General features: G+C 37.7%; 1 protein-coding gene across 5 annotated transcripts in view; it reads left to right on the forward strand.

Moving 5' to 3' along the window:
* The window catches only part of VGLL3 (vestigial like family member 3), a 53,845-nt gene extending 46,664 nt beyond the window's left edge, over positions 1-7,181 (forward strand). For all 5 annotated transcript variants that reach the window (XM_065913701.1, XM_065913700.1, XM_065913703.1 and 2 more), the window contains exon 4: positions 891-7,181. In XM_065913701.1, the coding sequence (XP_065769773.1) occupies positions 891-934 (44 nt within the window). In that variant the 3' untranslated portion in view covers positions 935-7,181. The remainder of the gene's footprint in view (positions 1-890) is intronic.
* Positions 7,182-21,403: the final 14,222 nt, after the last annotated feature.

The following is a 21,403-nucleotide window of genomic DNA, read 5'->3' on the forward strand; positions in this document are numbered from 1 at the left end:
CATTTGGCATTCAGAAAGAGTTGCTTTTTCCCAGTATACAAATGCTATAAAACCAAAGATCATGCCCTGTGGTTCTGTGAGGTGCTTCTTTGACTCCCTTTTGTTCTTTTTCATTTTATGTAATTTGTTTAGTGTCTTAATGACCCCCATAATGACTGCCTAATTGTATCTGTTTTGTAATGACATCCATTGCTTTACACAATTATTTGACAAGTTGAAAGACAAGAAATAAAATCACTACAGATGCTTTAGTGGGCTTCCCTGGTGGCTCAAATGGTAAAGAATCTGCTCACAATGTGAGAGACCTGGGTTCAGTCCCTGTGTTGGGAAGATCCCCCGGAGAAGGGAATGGCTACCCACTCCAGTATTCTTGCCTGGAGAATTCCACGGACAGAGGAGCCTGGCGGGCTACAGTCGATGGGGTCACAAAGAGTTGGACATGACTGAATGCACACACACAAAATATTTTCTGGAAGACAGAAAAATAAAAATAAGTAAATTTAGTTCACTACCTTAGTCCAAAACTACCATCTGATGTTTGCTGAAAAGTGTTAACTGAAGCGCTGCCTAAATACGCCCCAGAGCTCACTTGTATCATTTTTTTTCCCATATCAGTTCCTTTTGAGATTAGAAATAAGAAAGCCTCATTTCTATTATTTTATTATTATGCACACCTACTGTAGTAAGGTGAAAGCCACAGTGGAGAATGTGCCCTGTGCTAACAGCGCCGCTCCAGTCCAGCGTTTTTGTGGTCACTTAGTATTGGTTGGCTTTTGGAAACTTGTGAGCTCAGCTGTCACTGTGGTTTCTGTATCTAGGGCGTTGTAGAAAATGCCCATTCTCAAGTGCTCCACATGTTGATGCTTTTCTATTTCTCGCACCTTTTCTAGGTCTACAGCATCAGGACAAGGGCAAGGAATCACCGTGGTACTGAAGCACACAGTGTTATCAAGTTCAATTGGAGCATGAGTCCATGGGCCCACTGGGAGAAGATGCTGCCAGGGACTGTCATTCTGCAGCGGGACATATAGACGCGGACGGAAAAGAGGAAGTGCTATCCAGCTGACTTTGGTTTGGAGCCTTTTCTTGAGAAAGCAGAATGAGTCCTAGACATTGAAGAAAAGCATTTTTGTTTATTTCTTTCCCTCATCTGAGCCTTTGCCAACTGTGCAACTCTCTCTCTCTCTCTCTTTTTTTTTTTTTGTCTTGCTTTTATCAATACATGTTTTAATTTTTGGTTTGACTTTTTTTTTCCTTCTTTTTGAACCAGTTACCTTGTCAGGAAACAATGAACCACAAAGAAAATGTTCATTCTTTCAGGAATACAATTTTGTATTTCTATGTTCTTCTATTTTTGTAAAAATATGGGAAGTTTGATTTAGCATTGATGGGCTATTTTTGAGGGATTTTTTTTTTTAATATTGTAAAAATTGTTAAGTTCTGTTTAAAGAACTTGCTCTCAGAGAAGCACTGGCTAAAGTGTTTAAAATGCTTGTCTCTAAGATATCTGTGATATGCTCTGTGCTCTAAGTTACCTCAAATGTTTGATAGTTTCTCCTTTTTACAAAAGTAGCACCATAGCCAAGCCAATATAGTATTGTTTTACATTAAGTCTCAGTGAAGATTTAATTCCATGATAGCTTACTTAGCTCTGAGTTACATGGGTAGTTTGAAAAGGAAGTTTTTTAATGATCACACTAAAGAAAAGCTATTCATTGCTTTGATTTCTCCCAAAGACTGCTTGGAGGTTGACTAAGAAAGTTTTCATAAACTTTCAGTCAGATGGAGAGTTTGCCTGAAGTATATAATTATCTTTGTAGTCCATCCAACTTTGATAAAATGGAACCAGAATTTACAGCCAGCTACTGGGGGGGAAAAAAAAAACATTTAACCATGCTATCTTTGAGTGCCAGTGACTTATTTTTGTTGTTTATAATTATTCATTAAGTGAGTTTTTCCTGAAGATAGTTTGAAAGGATTCTATTTGGGAAAGTACTAGACATATGACAAAACCTTTCACTCAGTGGCTGTTTCTGAGAGTTTTATCCATCATTATAAGTTGAAGGTTAATGTATTTCATATGTACTGTTTTAAAAAGGTTTTTGCAAGTCTTATTTGTTTAATTCTGGTTTTAATTGATCTGATTCTTTTTAAGAAAAAAATTGGGGGCAAGATATATTTAAATTGGGATTTATACTATAATTACTGAAATTAAGTTAATAAATTAGCAATTTATTATTTGAAATTTATTACTGGGGACTCAGGATTCAACTTGACATGGCCCTCAGGATCTAAATAAGAAAAAGTTAGGATTATCATTAAAATACTATTAGGAAAAGATTAGGATTATCAAATAGCAGTTATTGATATTTTAAAAACTTTCAATATAAAGTCCATTCTTTCAGATGCTTCCAGAGTTGGGTCATGTTAAAAAAGTTGTGTTACATAGATGTTTTAGTTTGTTAAAAATGTTTCTCAAATTTTTTCCATCCCTGTCCTCATCCATGTGAAATTAAATATTTAGTGAAATTTCATTTTCTATCTTAAATAGTGTAACTTATATGTGTGAACATTTTAGGTATAAGAACAACACAGTCTGCTTAGCTAGGCAAAATTCTCACAGATCATTTTCAAATATTTCCCTGTTGTTCCATAGTTTTCTTTCCTGGTGCATCTTATTAGTTATAAATTTATGCCCTCTCTTATATTTTCACCACTATATTTCTTCTTAACCAGACTCCCTTTAACATGGTATACACGTTTACCTAATGTGAGGTCTAAACTTAAGGAATCGTCCACTTACTAATGATATGAACTTAGATTTCTAGGGAGTGGCTTGATTAAATTATCTACATTTTGATCTGCGATTTAATCTGATATAGTTATTTGTACTCTGCCTTTATCTGTGTAGCACAAGGTTTAATGAATCTTTAAAATGGGTTTATTTTGTATCCTCCTGAATTCTCAAAGGCCAGTGTTCAGCAGCTTCCATGGGATGGTTCAGTGGGGATTATTTATTTTTCTCTTCTTCCCTTGGAACCTGTTAACTTTGCAGTTTCTCTTAGAATTGTGTGGTATTCCAGTTCATTCAGATCACTCAATTGGATTTTCCCAATTTTGAGAAGAAATATTTCAACTCTCTGCTTCTTTCCTTATTCTCTAGTGAATTGAGTTGAAGGAGAGAGAGCTGACAGGTAGCTTCACCCTAAATTTAGGGTGGCACTGGTCCCTGTGTCACTCCTGGTAGCTATCTAGTAAAATATTCCTCGGCTCTGAGGACCCAAGAAAAGTTAGGGACCTAAATTCTGCTGTTATGCAGGAGAGATTTGTGAATAAGATCTCCCACTGAAAACAGGCCTGGGTGGTGTTGGCACTTTGCAAAGATTGGATCCTTGCATATACAAAGAGTGGATCCAAATCTAAGTCACAGAAGAATGGGTGTGTCTCTGTGATTGTCTGACATGCCTTTGTTATCATTATATTACCAAAATCACCAGATGTCATACAAGGGATGAGTTGTAATTTAGTATGATAATCTGAGTTTAAGTTTAAAATGCTATCATTCTCTGGATGGATTTTCTCCCACCAAAATGATACTGTTAATCTTGGAGGTTTCCAGACTGCATTATTGAGGACTACCATTTCCCTCTCCAGTTTCATTTGGAAGCCTTTTGCTTTTGGTTATTTTACAAATTAGTCTTTATTCAAGCTTTCTAAAGATCTGTGAACTAGACCCTAGGAAATTATCTCATTGATTTTCCATCTAATCTATGCTTTGACCACTAAGCTATCTTGATCTGAGGAACAATAAAATAGTGACTAGTTAGATCCTAACAAGTTATTTGGTTCCTCACTGTTTATTTGAAAAGCACCTCTAAATTTAAAAATCAATGTTTCTTCTTAATAAGGCTAACAATCCCTTCTTAACTTTCCCCTTTAATTTTTCTCCCCTCTTTCATCTTATGTGCATTATTATTTTAAGCAAAAAGTAACAGGAATTGCTCTACATTTCGCCATGAGAACAAGTGGATTGGAAGTAACTGAGAAATTAATTTCTTTCATGTTGTAACAACCTTTAAAAAAAACTTCCAGGCATTGGCATAAAATGTGCCCTTATGAAGCTCCTTATTTATTATGCAAATAGCAGTCAGATACTATATTTTAAGAAACTGCATTCTGTCCCTACTGAGTAGCCCTTGGTTACATAATATATGCCAAATTAAGAAAATGGGTCAGTGACACTAAACTGTAGAAAAGGACAGTATTTATGTTACAATTCTGACTGGACGGTGAATAGAGAAGCAATGAATCAATGAAAAAAAATTGACTTGGACATTGATCATTTTCTGAATTCTGGCTTAGCCACAATTAGATGTGTGTTTTGGGGCTTCATTTATTTATCTCATGAGTAAAGTAGGATAATAATACCTAACTGGCAGGCTAGGAAGGTTGGAAATTATATTACACACACACACACACACACACACACACACACACTCAATAACATGGCTCATAGTAGACATTCAGTTAATGACAGATTCCTCAAGTATCTGTCAGCTGAGTAAGTAAATAATCAAATTGCGCTCCCAAGTGTCCCTTTTCTTTACACACCCATATCTATAGAAAGTTGATATACAGCTGTGCTTTTATGTAAGAAATCGTTGCAAGAGAATCTTTGTCTTCTACTAGATGTTGAAGATAAAATGTAAATTTCTTAATTATTTTTGATATTTTAGTGTGCTGTTTATGAAGGAAAATAAATTAACTTCGTAGTGGTATATAGGTCCAACTCTGAGTTTTCTTAGATTTCAGACTTATATTCATCCAGAACCCTGTGATTATTGTCTCCAAAATGAAAGTGACAGTTTCATGAAATCACCAAAGTTTTTATTATTTTTTTTTATTATAGTTTGGGCTTTCTTAGCACCTAGAATAAAAACATCTCCTTTGAAGTTATCCATTTTTTTTTAACTTGGAGGAAAAATTGCAAAATATGGTGGAAAAAAATTTTTCCGCATGAAAAGAGGAGGGAAAAAAAAAAAGCAACTCTTTACAATCTCAGTCAGCAGATTTATTTGACTTGAGAAAAAAGAAACAACTTCATTGGAAGCAGATGTTGACACTGTGTCAGTTTTGAAGATGGAAGGGGTTCTCTTGAGCCATCGTGGTTACAAGGGAGGTATTGATGGCCATTAGAATTCTTGTGATTGAGCATCTTAACAGCAGATAGGACACTGGAAAAGCCAAAACTATGATACCAACACTGAAATCAGCCTGCCAATTGTAATTTACTGGACCCTAAAGACTCAGTTGTTTTATTTTTTCCTCCTCCAGAATAAAAGACCTATCTTTCAAAAGATTTAAGGTGGCTTTTGAGAGAGAAATTAAAATATATTCTCTAAAAACATAGCCCAAGAGCCCCTTATTATTAAAGATTAAAACTAATATTTAAGTCATTTTAGAAGAATCAGGGTAAAATTTTGGTTTAATAGTATATGTTGAAGAAATAGTCTCACAGACATAGAGAGCAGACTTCTGGTTGCCAAGGGGTAGGTGAGGTGAGGGAAGTAAGGATTGGGAGTTTAGGATTAGCAGATGGAAACTAGTATATTTAGGATTGATAAACAACAAGATCCTACTGTGTAGCACAGGGAACTGTATCCAATATCCTGTGAAGAATCATAATGGAAAACAACATGAAAAGGACATATACATATATATGTGTGTGTGTGTATATGTATATGTATATAAATATATGAACTAAGTCACTTTGCTATACCATTGTATTGAAAAAATTAACACAACATTGTAAATCAACTATAGTTCAATACAATTAGAAAAATAATGTATATTGAAGAAGGATATGTAAACTGTACACAAATGGAAGGCTCTAGAAGGTGGGGGAAAGGTGAGGTCCACAGAGAAACCTCACATCCTAATAGCTTCACAATGTTAATTAATTGGTGACTTGATCTTAGAGATTGGGCATAGAGCAGACTTCAGAATTTGTCAGTAGGTTTTTTACTTTTTAGTGCTCTCTTGGAATTTCCCTCTGTACACTTTTCCAAAGTATAGAAATAGTCGTAATTAAAATATCTTAATTCTGTTATTTCTTTTATTGTCCATTGTGTGTGCTTGTTTGAAAAATATTTTTATGGTTTCAAATAATTGATCAAACTAGTGTTCTCTTGAAATTGCAAATTAATTTGATCCAATTCAATTATCCAAATCTTCTTTTAAAAGTTTAAGAAATGGTAAGTAAAATTTACCAATTCTCTTGTGTAAATAAACAGTCACACCTTCTAGAAAATGACAGGTCATCATCAGTTAGCTTCCTTGTTAACAATTTCTGGACTACTAAATTTTGACCTAAGAATAACTCTTTTAGAATACAAGGTTCTTTAATTAGTTGTTTGGTATATGTGTAAGATGTGAACTCTTCTATGATGTCTTTTTATATTGATAGAGCTGTACATTTTTTTCTTTGCTATGACTAGGGCAAAATTTAATGATTATTTACACACTTGATTTAATTTTTTAGACTGTTTACAATCTTGGATGCGGTATCTGATTTAAAATCACTATCCCATACATGTTTCTGGATATGCAGTTAAGGGAAGGGTTTTCATGTGAAGTCTTTGTATCATTTTAAAATGAGTATATTGAAAGGGAAAACATAAACTCTGTTTTCATCACATAAATTTAGATCAGGTGAAAGCTTTTGTAAAAATACATAGTACAATGAGCTTTATATTTGTCACTTGATTAGTGAACTGAAAACATAATAGAAATGTTATCTTACAACCCTTAAATAAAAAAAAAATCCAGATTTATTAGTTTGATGAGCAATTTTATGCTATCTTCATTTTACATGCCAAGAAAGAGAAATTAATCTTAGCTCTATTGTCATTCTTAATTTAGAAAATATATGTAACTCATAAAATTTTAGCTTTACAAGCTAACTATAAAATCATATATATATATGTATAAATATATATATATATATATATAATTTGTTGTTTTTCATCAGGTTGGAGGAAGAGACATTTTTGTATTTCTATTCACTCTTCAAATAGGTCTCATAACTATGTGTTGGTGATATAAAATGATGGAGGACTTTGTAGTTAAAAGAAATGTCATCTTCAGTTTGTTCAATAAATAATGTGAACTCAATGCTTATATTTTAATGTAGCAATTTGGTTTTGTCCACATTTCTTGACAGTTAACTAAAGCTCTCTGTTTTCTTCTTATTCATTTAAGCAACTGACAAGTATCTTTAGAAATTAAAACACTTTAGGTGTTTTTTTTTTTTTTTTAATGAGGTTAATTTTACAGCCAAGGGATTTATGTGTTATAGTAAGAATTGTATGGTTACAAAACAAGGGTTATAATAGAACAGCAAGTGAAATGGACTATATCAATTACATAATAACAGTCTTGGGAACTTTGTAATACAATGCTTCTGAAGTTATCAATTAACTCTTCAGCAGAGGTGTACTTGGTTGTTTTGCTTTTGCATTTGTTAATGTGGAACTTGCTGTTAAGTCCTGTGGAAAACTTTCTTGACAATTCATTGACATTGAAGAAATACCCCTGGAAAGGAGAAGTCGAAGACCATATATTTTTAAAGGAAGCTGGAGGTTCCCTACATGGGCTCTCTATTTTCTTGTTAAATAAATTTCTGATGTGTAAATGCAAAGCCTGGAAATCAGCATTTCAGTTAGTAGACATTCATCATCACTGGTGAAAATAACGTGACACGGCCTTCTTAACTATTTGCCATATTCAGACTAGACAAGTGTAATGAGTTTCTGTGGTTACTGTGAAAAGTTACCAATCTTAATGGCTAAAAGCAACACAGATTTATCCGGTGGCTCTGTAAGTCCAATATCCAGTACTGATCTCATTGGGCTAGAAGCAAGTTGTCAGCTGCGTTCTTTCTGGGAGAACTGTTTCTTTGATGTTTCGAGTCCTTAGCTCATGGCCTCTTCCTCCATCTTCAATGCCAAGAGCCACTGGTCAAGTCCTTCTCATATGGTGTCACTCTGACCCTCTCTTTTGCTTCCCGCATTGCCCCTGCCTGGATAATCTAGAATAATCTCTCCATCTCAAGTTCTTCATTTTAAGATCAGTCCTTAGATGTGTGGTAACATATTCACAGGTTCTGAGGGTTAGGAAGTGAACATTTAGAGGGCGTTATTCAACCAACCACAGTTATTATTAGATTTCAGTTAATTGTCATCAGCCTTTTCATCTAAGAGGGTTTAATGTGTCGCTGTAACTAGCAAGGCACGTTCCGTGTTTACAGTGGTCATCTGTGTGAGGATTCATCTACATTCACTTAAATAATTGCATATAAAGGAAATTCTTGTTATTTCAAACATTTATGTGGTTCTTATAGCGCCTTGGAATTCAAAGGGTTATATTGTGTTTATGTCAGAGAGGCGCTCAAGGGGGTGGAGACCAGGACATCTGGTGCAGATTCTTCCTAGCTGAAGTGTGTTTTCTCTGGGGACAATCATCTACCATTTAATTGTTTTGCTTCCTTTTTTGGGAATATATGCCCATCCTGTGATGTCCTAAGTCTCCAAGCATCTTATTTGACCTGTTTATACGCATTTGACTGACTATCCATATATGACTACGTTGACGTGGTGAAGCTTTTACATTCCTGTCCAGATTGAACCCTTCCATCTGTTATCAGTTAAGCAGTGGAAAAACTGCTATGGAAAGCAAATATGTTTTGATACATTTAATGTGTAAAGTAGGAACCTAGATTCTGGAATGCTGTTGATCAATAAATGAACTAGAATCTCTTCAAAACAACACTTAAGCCCCACTGTTTTACTTTCCATACCAAGTTTGGCTGTGGCTGAATGAAGAACACCAGCATTGATCTTTGCTTTGCACTTGTGCAAGAGACTATTTGCAGGGAGCCAAATATAGCCACAGAGGATTTAATATCTTGCCAAAAAATACAAAATCTGTTTCCCTTTAAGCACGACATTCTATCCTTTTCTTGTGGATCTTGCTAAAAGGAAAATATAACTTTCAACTAGCCCATTTCTTCTGCTGGAAGTTCCTTAATCTTTTTCAAATGGGCTATGTGTGGTTTTCAGGAGATTTATGTTGCCAAAAGAAAAGGAGGGGGGTTGCTATATGAGAAATCCATTTAGTGTTATCATTTTTCTTACAAAAAAACAACCCCTAAATCAAGAATGAGAGTAAACATTAAGGAGGAAAATCACACTTTCGTGGTTTCAGGACTAATCAAGGATCACTGGGTGATCTTTGTGTTTCATATTGTATTGAAACAAAAGTAATAATAAAAAATTGGCTTCAACCAAACAGGTGCTTTCTCTGCCTTAGAATAACGGATGTTTCACACTGAATGTTATCTGATGGGTAGATGGACAAGTCGAACTTTTCTATAATATGGGTAATGATAGTGCCTGTTTGGTCTCTTATGTTGTATATACAGAAATTTGAAAGCAGTTTTGCAAATATCACCAAGGAAATAAGTTTTGCACAGTGACAGCTTTCCCAGACATCTCTGTGTGGGATTTTAAAACAAACACAAGGCTGTTTGGAAATACTTGTATATGTAAATATGCAAAATATACTGATGAGTGACAACAGCTGTATGGTGTACTATCTTAGCCTTGAGCAGAATGTTTTGGTGGCAGTAGTTATTTTTTTCCATCTTTACTTGTCATTTCCCCCTTTTGTCTCCACCCACTCACCCATCCACTACCTCCTCTTAAAATACACTTAACACCCTTCCCCCCATTCCTCCACACTGCATCCAAGAGAGTCATTTCAGTAGATTCCCACTGGAAAAGGCGGGTGGTGCCTTGAAGGAATGTTTGGCTTGTACTATGTTGTAAAGGTTGAGCTTCAGGGAACTTGCTTGCACTTGCTCTGACACCAGCCCCGCACACAGCCCAGACACTCTGCAGGCCAGATTCCATTAAGGCTCGTCATTGCCCAGGGAGGGAAAGTCCTGTTGAGAGTGGCCTTCCTGCCGTGAAGATTCCAAAGATCAGTGTAATCACTTTAAGTGTGCGTTATCAAGTTCTGTAACATCAAGGCACTCATCCATTTATGAAAATAAGCAAATGCCTTTCAGTCCAAAGCCTTAAAAGGGAGGGAGTGAAGACTCAACAGAAGTTAAAAACGAAAGTCACTTCTTACAGGATTTTGAAAGGTCTGGAGAGGAGAAAAGGTGACATGTAAAAGGAGAAACTCTGGGTTCCTAGGACCAGTTCCATGAGAAATGTGTTGATTATGCTGAGTCCCAAGTTTCTAGTTTTTCTGTCAGTTGAAGATCAAATGAAATAAAAGACACAAACTGCTTTGAGAAAACTGAAAGTAGATACAAAGAGACAGGAAGTGATATTTACTAAAAGTCCTTTATATCCGTTGACCATTACATGAATTTATCCCAAGGAATTTTCACAAATAGCAACATGTAGATAGCATTATTTGTGAGGCTGTTAGCAATATTTTAAAAATGGGGATTTGAGTTTTAGTGATGCTGGTTAGGATCTCTATGTCCTTGAACAATTTCCTCAGCCTTTTTAAGTCTCTGTGTTCACCCTTAAGATGAAGATATTTAAAGTAACTACTTCAAAGAGTCATGAAGATTAATAAAGTATGTAAATAGTTTAATACCAGGTAAACACTATGAATTTCTTATTAATCTTATTTTTCTCTATTCTGAGTACTTTAGGAAATCACTAGGGAAGGCTTTGCCCAAGGGCACTTAGCCACAAGTAAAAGTCAGGATTCAACTCCCTCAAATAGAATCTTAGAACACCACACTGCCCCAATGTCTTTGCTATTGTCACATCTAAATGTATTTGTTGTGAACATATTTTAATCATCTCTTAGCCAACTGGAATAAAAGAGACAATAAGAGGAACTAAAAATGTCCAGAAATAGCTAGGTTCTTTAAAAGAGTGAGAGTAATGTGGCTTTCAGGAGCCAAATAGAGTTCCGACAGATGTTGCAGTTGTGGAGCATTATTTGTAACTTGGGAATACAGAATCAGTTCACTCAACATATTCTTCTGGACTGAGGACACTGATTATTTTTCTACTTAGGTCAATCTCAAGTCTCAGTAAAATAGTGAATAATGGGTTGGAAGAATTATAACTTCTTTCTGCTGACATCTTGTCATAGTTTTCATCTGAAGATGTCAACTCCCTAATCTCTTTAGGGATGAACTCTCACTGTGCTGAAAGAATCAATGTTACATTTTAATCCTGATTTTTTAAAATAATTCAGGTAATGTTTATGAAGTACTCTCATTTCTCATAACCTGAGTGTGCCTTGGGTCAGGAGTAATGGTGGTGAAATAAATCATTTAAAAATACACAGTATCTTAACTTGCACATTCTTTGTTAGAAAGCTAAGAAATTATAAGATTTGGTTTTGACCTTTTTTACTCTCTAATTGTTAGTTGTTTGATATGTGGAAAGTACTCTTCCTCATCATTAAAAAAATGCTAATCCCTACTTTGTAAAGTAGACATGTGGATTAAATGAGATAATGTATAAATGAGTAATACAGACTTCTCAGAGGGGTATAATTTCCTGTATCAGTTACAAATGGCAGCAATTTACTAGGCATTTGTAACAAAGACATTTACAACAGTCACCCCGCTAAATCCTCACACAACTTTCCAAGGTGGGTTTTTAATTCCCACATAGGAAAAAACTGAGTTGTAGAGATTTTAGATCACTTTCCAAAGCAAAATTCGGATTGTATCCTCTGTCTGTATATTTAAAAAACTCACATCTTTCCCCCCGCACTGGTTTGCTTCTCAATCTACCTAAAGATTAAAACTGAGTGCTTGCTGTTTCCTCAAGTTCACATGCAAAATATAAGAATGAGTATAAACACCTTACTCTGGGTGATGGGATGCATGGCTTCTAAACAGCTTGTATTGCAAACTAGCTGTGCTCCCTGAAGTAAATTACTGCACAGCTAATTTCATGACTGGGACACTATGATGAATAATCGAAAGTCTAGTCAAATTTTGCATCAGAAATCAGATTATCATAAACTTGTGCAAGAGGGAATTAATTCTCATTTTCTCCCTTCTCCAAATCCCATAAAAACAGAACAGAAGAAATATCCCTCTCCCAGAGCCCAAGAACTTGTGTGTGTATATGTGTACAACATATTTTTCAACTATATATACTAAAAATATGAATACAAGTAAAACAAAGTACTGATTTCAATCCCTAGGGACTGTGGCCTTGAAGTATGTATGTGTTAAATCTTTTTCCTTTGACAATTGTCAGTGAACATAGCGTGTGTATTGACTATTTGAAATAAGCCAAAATACTCTCCTATTAGGCAGTGCACATTCATAAAAACAAGTCTTAGAAATGTCAGCTTTTTCATGGAAATGTTCTTTGGTGCAAACACTGCTCATTACTCTCTGCAGTACAACTGGGCCTATGAAACTTCTGAACCTCTATTTCCTGGCACCATGATGATCCCCTTAGACTTGTCAACAGTCTCTGATGTTGATCTTTTTATTGCACTTCTCAGAAGAGGTTTTTACCTGTTTTGATTTCTTTGGTTGCTCATAATCGCTCCTTCCTGCCTCCACCTAGGCTCAGTTCTGGCTCCTGGAACGAGCCAGGATCAGGCTGTGCTGAAACCCAAAAGAATTATCTTGGAAAGTTATTCACCTGAGGGCTGATTTATGATCTGTGGGGCCTGAAACATAAAAGTGGGGGGCTAGAGGGGCTCTTTAAAGAAAATACAAAATGATGCTAAATTATGTATGAAAGTGAATACTTAGAATGAGAAAATACAATTAGTAGATTTTGAAAAACTGATAAATACCATAAACAAAAAACTTAGAAAAATGATGGAAATTTGTTTTAATACCTGCTTAAGACTCAAGAAACTGTGGAAAATTCTGAAAGAGATGGGAGTATCAGACCACCTGACCTGCCTCTTGAGAAACCAGTATGCAGGTCAGGAAGCAACAGTTAGAACTGGACATGGAACAACAGACTGGATCCAAATAGGAAAAGGAGTACGTCAAGGCTGTATATTGTCACTCTGCTTATTTAACTTATATGCAGAGTACATCATGAGAAACTCTGGGCTGGATGAAGCACAAGCTGGAATAAAGGTTGCCGGGAGAAAGAGCAATAACCTCAAATATGCAGATGACACCACCCTTATGGCAGAAAGTGAAGAAGAACTAAAGAGCCTCTTGATGAAAGTAAAAGAGGAGAGAGAAAAATCTGGCCTAAAGCTCAACATTCAGAAAACTAAGATCATGGCATCTGGTCCCATCACTTCATGGCAAATAGATGGGGAAACAGTGGAAACAGTGAAAGACTTTATTTTGGGGGGCTCCAAAATCACTGCAGATGGTGATTGCAGCCATGAAATTAAAAGACACTTACTCCTTGGAAGGAAAGTTATGACCAACCTAGACAGCATATTAAAAAGCAGAGACATCACTTTGTCAACAAAAGTCCATCTAGTCAAGGCTATGGTTTTTCAAATAGTCATGTATGAATGTGAGAGTTGGACTGTGAAGAAAGCTGAGCACTGAATTGATGCTTTTGAACTGTGGTGTTGGAGAGTCCCTTGGACAGTAAGGAGATCCAACCAGTCCATCCTAAAGGAGATCAGTCCTGGGTGTTCATTGGAAGGACTGATGCTGAAGCTGAAACTCCAATGCTTTGGCCACCTAATGCGAAGAGCTGACTCATTGGAAAAGACCCTGATTTGAGGGCAGGAGGAGAAGGGGACGACAGAGAATGAGATGGTTGGATGGCATCACCGACTCAATGGGTATGAGTTTGGGTAGTCTCTGGCGGTTGGTGTTGGACAGGGAGGCTGGCGTGCTGCTGCTCATGGGGTTGCAAAGAGTCGGACACGACTGAGAGATTGAACTGAACTGAAGACTCAAGTGGCTTTCCTGGTAGCTCAGACAGTAAAGAGTCTGCCTGCAATGCAGGAGACCTGGACTGGATATTTCACTTTCACTTAAGACACAAGCCTGGTATAGCATGCTACTCTTCAAACAGCTAGTCTTTATTGCCACATTTCAAAAATGTTCCTTTTCCAGTACCTTATTATACTTGGTAGTAGAGACCTCATAGGCCCTGTTCATAAAGTGATAAGCTCTCAGCACCTAGATATAGCACAGTGAGAGGCTGAAGTATTCCTAGGAACACTGATACATTCTCTCTCTCTCTCTCTAGTCGCTAAGTCATGTCTGACTCTTGCGACCCCATGGACTGTAGCCTCCCCCCATGGACAGCTCCTTTGTCCATGGGATTTTTGAGGCAAGAATACTGATACATTAGAGCATGGTTATTTATCTCTCCCTGGAAGTGTTTGAGAATACTATGAATATATGCCATTCAGTCCAAATCCAAACTGTGTGTATCTACCAGCTCAATTTTCACTTAGCTGAATTCCCACTACCCCACTCAAGGAAAGTGTAATATGGACATCTGAATTTAGAGAAAAGAAAGTATTCTTAAACAATTGTGGTTAAAATAGCTTATTTTTGGAAAAATTGCAAAACCATATGTCAACATGAATGCTGGGGTCCATTCCAAGTCATTGGAGTGGGCCCTGAAGCTTTAGCTTCTTTAGCTTCAGGGCACATCTGTCTGTGTACATGCCACTTCAACAAGTCCCCCACATGTCATCCTTAAAAGACTGTTGGTGTGTGGCTTTGCATTTTTTTCAGTTACTGTGATCTTCTTTATTACTTAGCATGCATCTCAGCTTCCTTTGTATATCATTAAATAATTCATGGCCTCCTTTGCAAAGACTTTTCTTTCCATTCCCATCACAAGATGCCATCCTCAACTGCTGTCTCTGACTTATTTTGAGGTAAAGCTGTGAAGGAAACATCTTCATGCCTTGGAGAGGAGGTCCTGCTCACTTGTGGACAGGTGTTCACACAGTGGATCGTGTCTCAGAGACCAGGTACTAAAGGACTCGAGCACAAAGTGTAGCTTTGAGTAGAATTCTGAGGGGGCCCTTTACACCACTCTGAAGCCACCACCTGATTCCCTCTATGGCTGTGGCATGTGTTCCAGGCAGTGTAGCACTGCCAATTCCAGGATGAGCTCTGACACTGGGAATTGGCCCAGTGGCACCTGAGGTTCTGGATGTTTCCTTCCCCAACCTTCATACGACAGAGGACTCAGGTGTGCTGTGTGGGGCATCCCAAGCTCAGTGCTGCTGAGAATGAGCCTGCAGGAGCAGCAGCAGCAGCAACCACACACTTGTTAAAGATGCCATTTCATGGGCCCTGCCGCAGACTTGCAGAATCATAACTTCTTAGAGTGGGGCCCTGATCCTCAAGAGATTTTCACACACTTTAAAGTGGCTTCAGAAGAAATAGTTACGTGGTTCCCATTAGTTTTCCTCTAGGATCACAGTTTTGAGAAATACCATCACTTGTGCCCTCCCCCTCAGAGTCCGTCAGTTGATCTGGGTGGAAGCATCAATGCTATTTTAATTACATGCTCGGGGTGATTCTAGAGCGAGGCCAGGATTGAGCCCAGAGGCTACTGGGTAGATCTGTGAGAGTTGCATCCAGCCTTTGGTCTAAGTTAGGGGTGAGAGTATCTGCTCTGCATGCATTTGGAAGGGGCAGGTCAGTGCAGCCCACATACTTCATGTTGGAGCTGAAATGTTAGGTGTCTTTGGGAGGGGAGAGGATGTGCAAACAGGAAAGAAAGCAAATCACGGTTTGGTTTTCCTGTAGGAGTTCCTTGTTCCTGAATTTCTCCTGAGACAATAAGCTGGAGAAATTGGCATCTTCAGCGTTTCAGGGTCCTCCCATTTCTGGATGCAGTGGGAGCAGGTGAAGGTGTTGTGCTGATGCCTTTGAAGGTAGGTTCTCAAGATGTAGATGTAACTCCTCAACACAGCCTTGCCTGAGACCACAAACCCATGGAGGGGGAGAAGCAGGGATAAATGTGAGGCTCACAGGTAAATGCCCTGTCCCGGGTCAGAGGCTGTCTGCTTTTCCTCCTGAAATGCCATAGATTGAGGATCTGCAAACATTTAATTCTCTGCCTCTCCTGTTCCTGCCTATCAAGGTGGTTTTCAATTACTTTTTATAAATTGAAGTATAGTTGATGTAAAATATTATGTTCAGATGTAGAATATAGTAATATACAGTTTTAAAGGTTATATTCCATTTATAGCTGTTACAAAATATTGGCTATATTCCCCATGTTGTATAATATATCCTTGTAGCTTATTTTATACATAATCATTTTTACTTCTTAATCACCTAGTCCTATATAGCCCTACTCACTTTTCCACACTGGTAGCCACTAGTTTGTTCTCTGTGACTCTTTCTTTTTGTTATATTCACTATTTTTTTTTTTTTGATTCCACATATAAGTGATACCATACAGTATTTTTCTATGTCTGACTAATTTCATTTAGCATAATACCCTACAAGTCCATCCTTATTGTTGCAGAGAGCAACATTTCATTTTTTTATTTTTTATGACTGTAGTACTGTATGTATTTGCCACATATTCTTTAACCAATCATCTGTTAATGGGCACTTTGGTTACTTCCACAACTTAACAATCATATATAATGTTGCAATGTTCAGATGTATACCCAGGAGTGGAATTGCTGGGTCAAATGGTAGTTGCCTTTTCAGTTTTTGAGAATCATCCATTCTGTTTTCCACAGTGTCTGTACTAATTTCCATTCCCACCAACAGTGTCCAAGGGATCCTTTTCTCCACATCCTCACTAACATTTATTTGATATTTGATGACAGCCATTCTGACAGGTGTGAGGTGACATCCCATTGTGATTTTGATTTGCATTTCCCCGATGATTAGGAATATTGAGCTTTTTCATGTGCCTGTTGGCCATCCGCATCTCCTCTTTGGAAAGTGTTTATTCGGGTATTCTGCCCATTTTGAAATTGTATTGTTTGGAGTTTTGATGTTGAGCTATTTGAGCTGTTTGCATATGTTGGATATAAACCACTTATTAGTCATATCATTCACAAATAGTTTCTCCCCATTCAGTAGATTGTCTTTTTATTTCATTGCTGGTTTCCTTTGCTGTGCAAAAGCTTTTAAGTTTAATTAGGCCCAATTTAGTCATTTGTGGTTCTATTTCCCTTGCTTTAAAGAGACAGACCCCAAAAATACTGCTAAAATTTGTATTAAAGAGTGTTCTGCATAAGTTTTTCTCTAGGAGTTTTATGCTTTCTGTTTTTACATTTAGGTATTTAATCCATTTTGAGTTTACTTTTGTATATGGTATTAGAGAATGTTCTAATTTTATTTTACCTATAGTAGTCCAGTTTTTCCAATACTGATTATTGAAGAGACTGTCTTTTCTCCATTGTATATTCATTCACGTGTCCTTTGTTGTAGATTAATTGACCATATATACCTGGGTTTATTTCTGGGCTGATTTGGATTTGTGTTTTTAATGTTCAAGTTCCTATTTGTTGTAGTACACTAAACTATAAAGTAAAAAGGTGATAAGAGAGTTCCATCTTGAATAGCCAAGATTAAAAAAGGCTTCAGTTTGAGAGAGGGAGGCGGAAGCAAAAGCTAAAAATTTTTGGAATTAATTCAGCATAGGCAAACAAGGGGAAAACAATTTATAAGATGACTCTGAACTGAAAGGTTTATCTGCAAATAACCTGAAGCTGATAGCAGTAAGGAATGAGTTATCTCCTGGATAAGCCAGTTTTGTTTACCTTCAAAAATAAAAAATAAGTGTTTGTAATGTTTGTACCGACTCATAATTATGAAGAACTATATCACATGCTCCACCCTCGCCAGTGAAGTCTTATCATCAGTTCAGTTCAGTCACTCAGTCGGGTTTGACTCTTTGCAACCCCATGGACTGCAGCATGCCAGGCTTCCCTGCCATTACCAATGCCCGAAGCTTACTCAAACTCATGTCCGTTGAGTCAGTGATACCATCCAACCATCTCATCCTCTGTCGTCCCCTTCTTCTCCCACCTTCAATCTTTCCCAGCATCAGGGTCTTTTCTAAGTGAGTCAGTTCTTTGCATCAGGTGGAGTACTGGAGTTTTAGCTTCAGCATCAATCCTTCCAATGAATATTCAGGACTGATTTGCTTTATGATTTACTGGTTGGATCTGCTTGCTGTCCAAGGGACTCTCAAGAGTCTTCTCCAACACCACAGTTCAAAAGCATCAATTCTTCAGTGATCAGCTTTCTTTATAGTCCAACTCTCACATCCATACGTGACTACTGGAAAAACCATAGCTTTGACTAGATGGACCTTTGTTAGCAAAGTAATGTCTCTGCTTTTTAATATGCTGTCTAGGTTGGTCATAGCTTTTCTTCCAAGGAGCAGGTGTCTTTTAATTTCATGGCTGCAGTCACCTTCTGCAGTGATTTTGCTGCTGCTGCTGCCAGGTCTCTTCAGGCGTGTCCGACTCTGTGCGACCCTATAGATAGCAACCCACCAGGCTCTGCCATCCCTGGGATTCTCCAGGCAAGAACACTGGAGTTCTTGAACACTCCAATGCATGAAAGTGAAAAGTGAAAGTGAAGTCGCTTAGTCGTGTCCGACTCTTCGAAACCCCATGGACTGCAGCCTACCAGGCTCCTCTGTCCATGGGATTTTCTAGGCAAGAGTACAGTGATTTTGGAGCCCCCAAAATAAAGTCTGTTACTGTTTCCATTGCTTCCCCATCTATTTGCCATGAAGTGATGGGGCCAGAACCCATCTTAGTTTTCTGAAAGTTGAGCTTTAAGCCAACTTTTTCACTCTCCTCTTTCATTTTCATCAAGAAGCTCTTTAAATCTTCGCTTACTGACATAAGGGTGGTGTCATCTGTGTATCTGAGGTTATTAATATTTCTCCTGGCAACCTTGGTTCCAGCTTGTGTTTTATCCAGCCCAATATTTCTCACAATGTACTCTGCATATAAGTAAAATAAGCAAGATTACAATATACAGCATTGATGTACTCCTTTCCGTATTTGGAACCAGTCTATTGTTCTACGTCCAATTCTAACTGTTGCTACTTGATTTGCCTACAGATTTCTCAGAAGACATTCAGGTGGTCTGGTATTCCCATCTCTTGAAAATCTTTCCACAGTTTGTTGTAATCCACACAGTCAAAGGCTTTGGCATAGTCAATAGGGTAGGAGTAGATGTTTTTCTGGAACTCTCTTGCTTTTTTGATGATCCAGCAGATGTTGGCAATTTGATCTCTGGTTCCTCTGGCTTTTCTAAAACCAATTTGAACATCTGGAAGTTCACAGTTCATGTACTATTGAAGCCTGGCTTGGAGAACTTTCAGCATTACTTTTCTAGCATGTGAGATGAATGCAGTTGTGCAGTAGTTTGAGCATTTTTGGCATTGCCTTTCTTTGGGATTGGAATGAAAACCAACCTTTTCCAGTACTGTGGCCACTGCTGAGTTTTCCAAATTTGCTGGCATATTCAGTGCAGCACTTTCACAGCATCATCTTTTAGGATTTGAAATAGCTCAACTGGAATTCCATCATATCCACTAGCTTTGTTCGTAGTGATGCTCCCTAAGGCCCACTTGACTTCACATTCCAGGATGTTAGGCTCTAGGTGAGTGATCATACCATCATGATTATCTGGGCCATGAAGATCTTTTTTGTATAGTTCTTATCTGTATTCTTGCCACCTCTTAATATCTTCTGCTTTAGTTAGGTCCATACCATTTCTGTCCTTTGTTGTGCCCATCTTTGCATGAGATGTTCACTTGATAGCTCTAATTTTTTTGAAGAGATCTCTAGTCTTTCCCATCCTATTGTTTTCCTCTATTTCTTTGCACTGATCACTGAGGAAGGCTTTCTTGTCTCTCCTTGCTATTCTTTGGAACTCTGCATTCAAATGAGTATATATCTTTCCTTTTTGCTTTCCTTTTCACTTCTTTCCTTTTCACAGCTATTTGCAAGGCCTCCTCAGACAGCCATTTTGCTTTTTGAATTTTTTTTTTTTTGAATTTCTTTTTCTTGGGGATGGTCTTGATCCCTGTCTCCTGTACAAGGTCCTGAACCTCCATCCTTAGTTCTTCAGGCACTCTGTCTATCAGATCTAATCACTGGAATCTATTTCTCACTTCCACTGTAAGTGATTTGTCTTAGGTCATACTTGAATGGTTTTTCCCACTTTCTTCAATTTCAGCCTGAATTTGACAATAAGGAGTTCATGATCCGAGCCACAGTTAGCTCCTTGTCTTGTTTTTGCTGACTGTATAGAGCTTCTCCATCTTTGGCTGCAAAGAATATAATCAATCTGATTTCAGTGTTGACCATCTGGTGATGCCCATGTGTAGAGTCTTCTCTTGTGTTGTTGGAAGAGGGTATTTGCTATGACCAATGCATTCTCTTGGCAGAACTCTATTAGCCTTTGCCCTGCTTCATTCTGTACTCCAAGGCCATATTTGCCTGTTACTCCAGGTGTTTCTTGACTTTTTACTTTTGCATTCCATTCCAGTTTTATAAAGAAAAGGACATCTTTTTTGGGTGTTAGTTCTGGGATGCTTGTTTCCCCTCAATTTCTTACTCCTGGTAAATGGCCTGCTGCAATATTAGTTGGTTTTCTTTCTTGCTTTTTCTTTCTTTCTTTCCAATTCTAGGTAGATTATCTGCAGGGTGCTGATGCCCTTCTCACTATGCAGTGGTAGTTGCTCTCTGTAACCAGAGCAGTTCGCTCCAAGGTGGAGGGGGAAATATTTTCTCCTCCTAAGTAAACTGCTCTGTTCTAGAAAGGACATCAGCATTTGTTTATTTGTAGAGGTTGTTTGCTTTCAGTTCTCTTTCTAAACTCTCCAGTATTTCACTCAGTATAATAGGAGGAGTGACCCCCAGCAATACCAGGAGAATGAGGAATGAAACCAGGAGTTTGGGAGAAGTTGGGATATTTCTCCTTTTCCTGGTCTGCTTTAAATAAGATCTCTGGCAGCAGCTATGTCTCCAGAGATGACTATGGCTTCTCTGTGGCCTCCATTCCTGCCATACTTCCAGGTAATGCTGGGTACCCTTGCCTCAGGCTCCCTTAATACTGATCCTCACAGAGGAAAGAGGCTTCCTAACCTCTGGTTTGTTTCACCATCTCCTTAGCTCTGTCATCACTAGGAAACCAATATCTTGCATTGAATTTGCTTTGAGGACCCAGAGTGATTTCTGTTTACCTGGTTGAAATGTGGCAGAGACAATTTTACCTGTAAGGAATAGTCCTAGGAAACAAACCCTCAAGAAAGGATGTGGCATAGAGTTGCTCACATGTTAGAGCATGAATGTAAGAATGACATTTTTGCAGGCAAAAAGGGGAATTTTAGTAGTCCATGGTATGCGATAGCATCAAAACCATTTGAAGTATCAGGGCTGT

The sequence above is a fragment of the Muntiacus reevesi genome, chromosome 21 (genome assembly GCF_963930625.1).
Source record: "Muntiacus reevesi chromosome 21, mMunRee1.1, whole genome shotgun sequence".
Classification (NCBI taxonomy): Eukaryota; Metazoa; Chordata; class Mammalia; order Artiodactyla; family Cervidae; genus Muntiacus; species Muntiacus reevesi.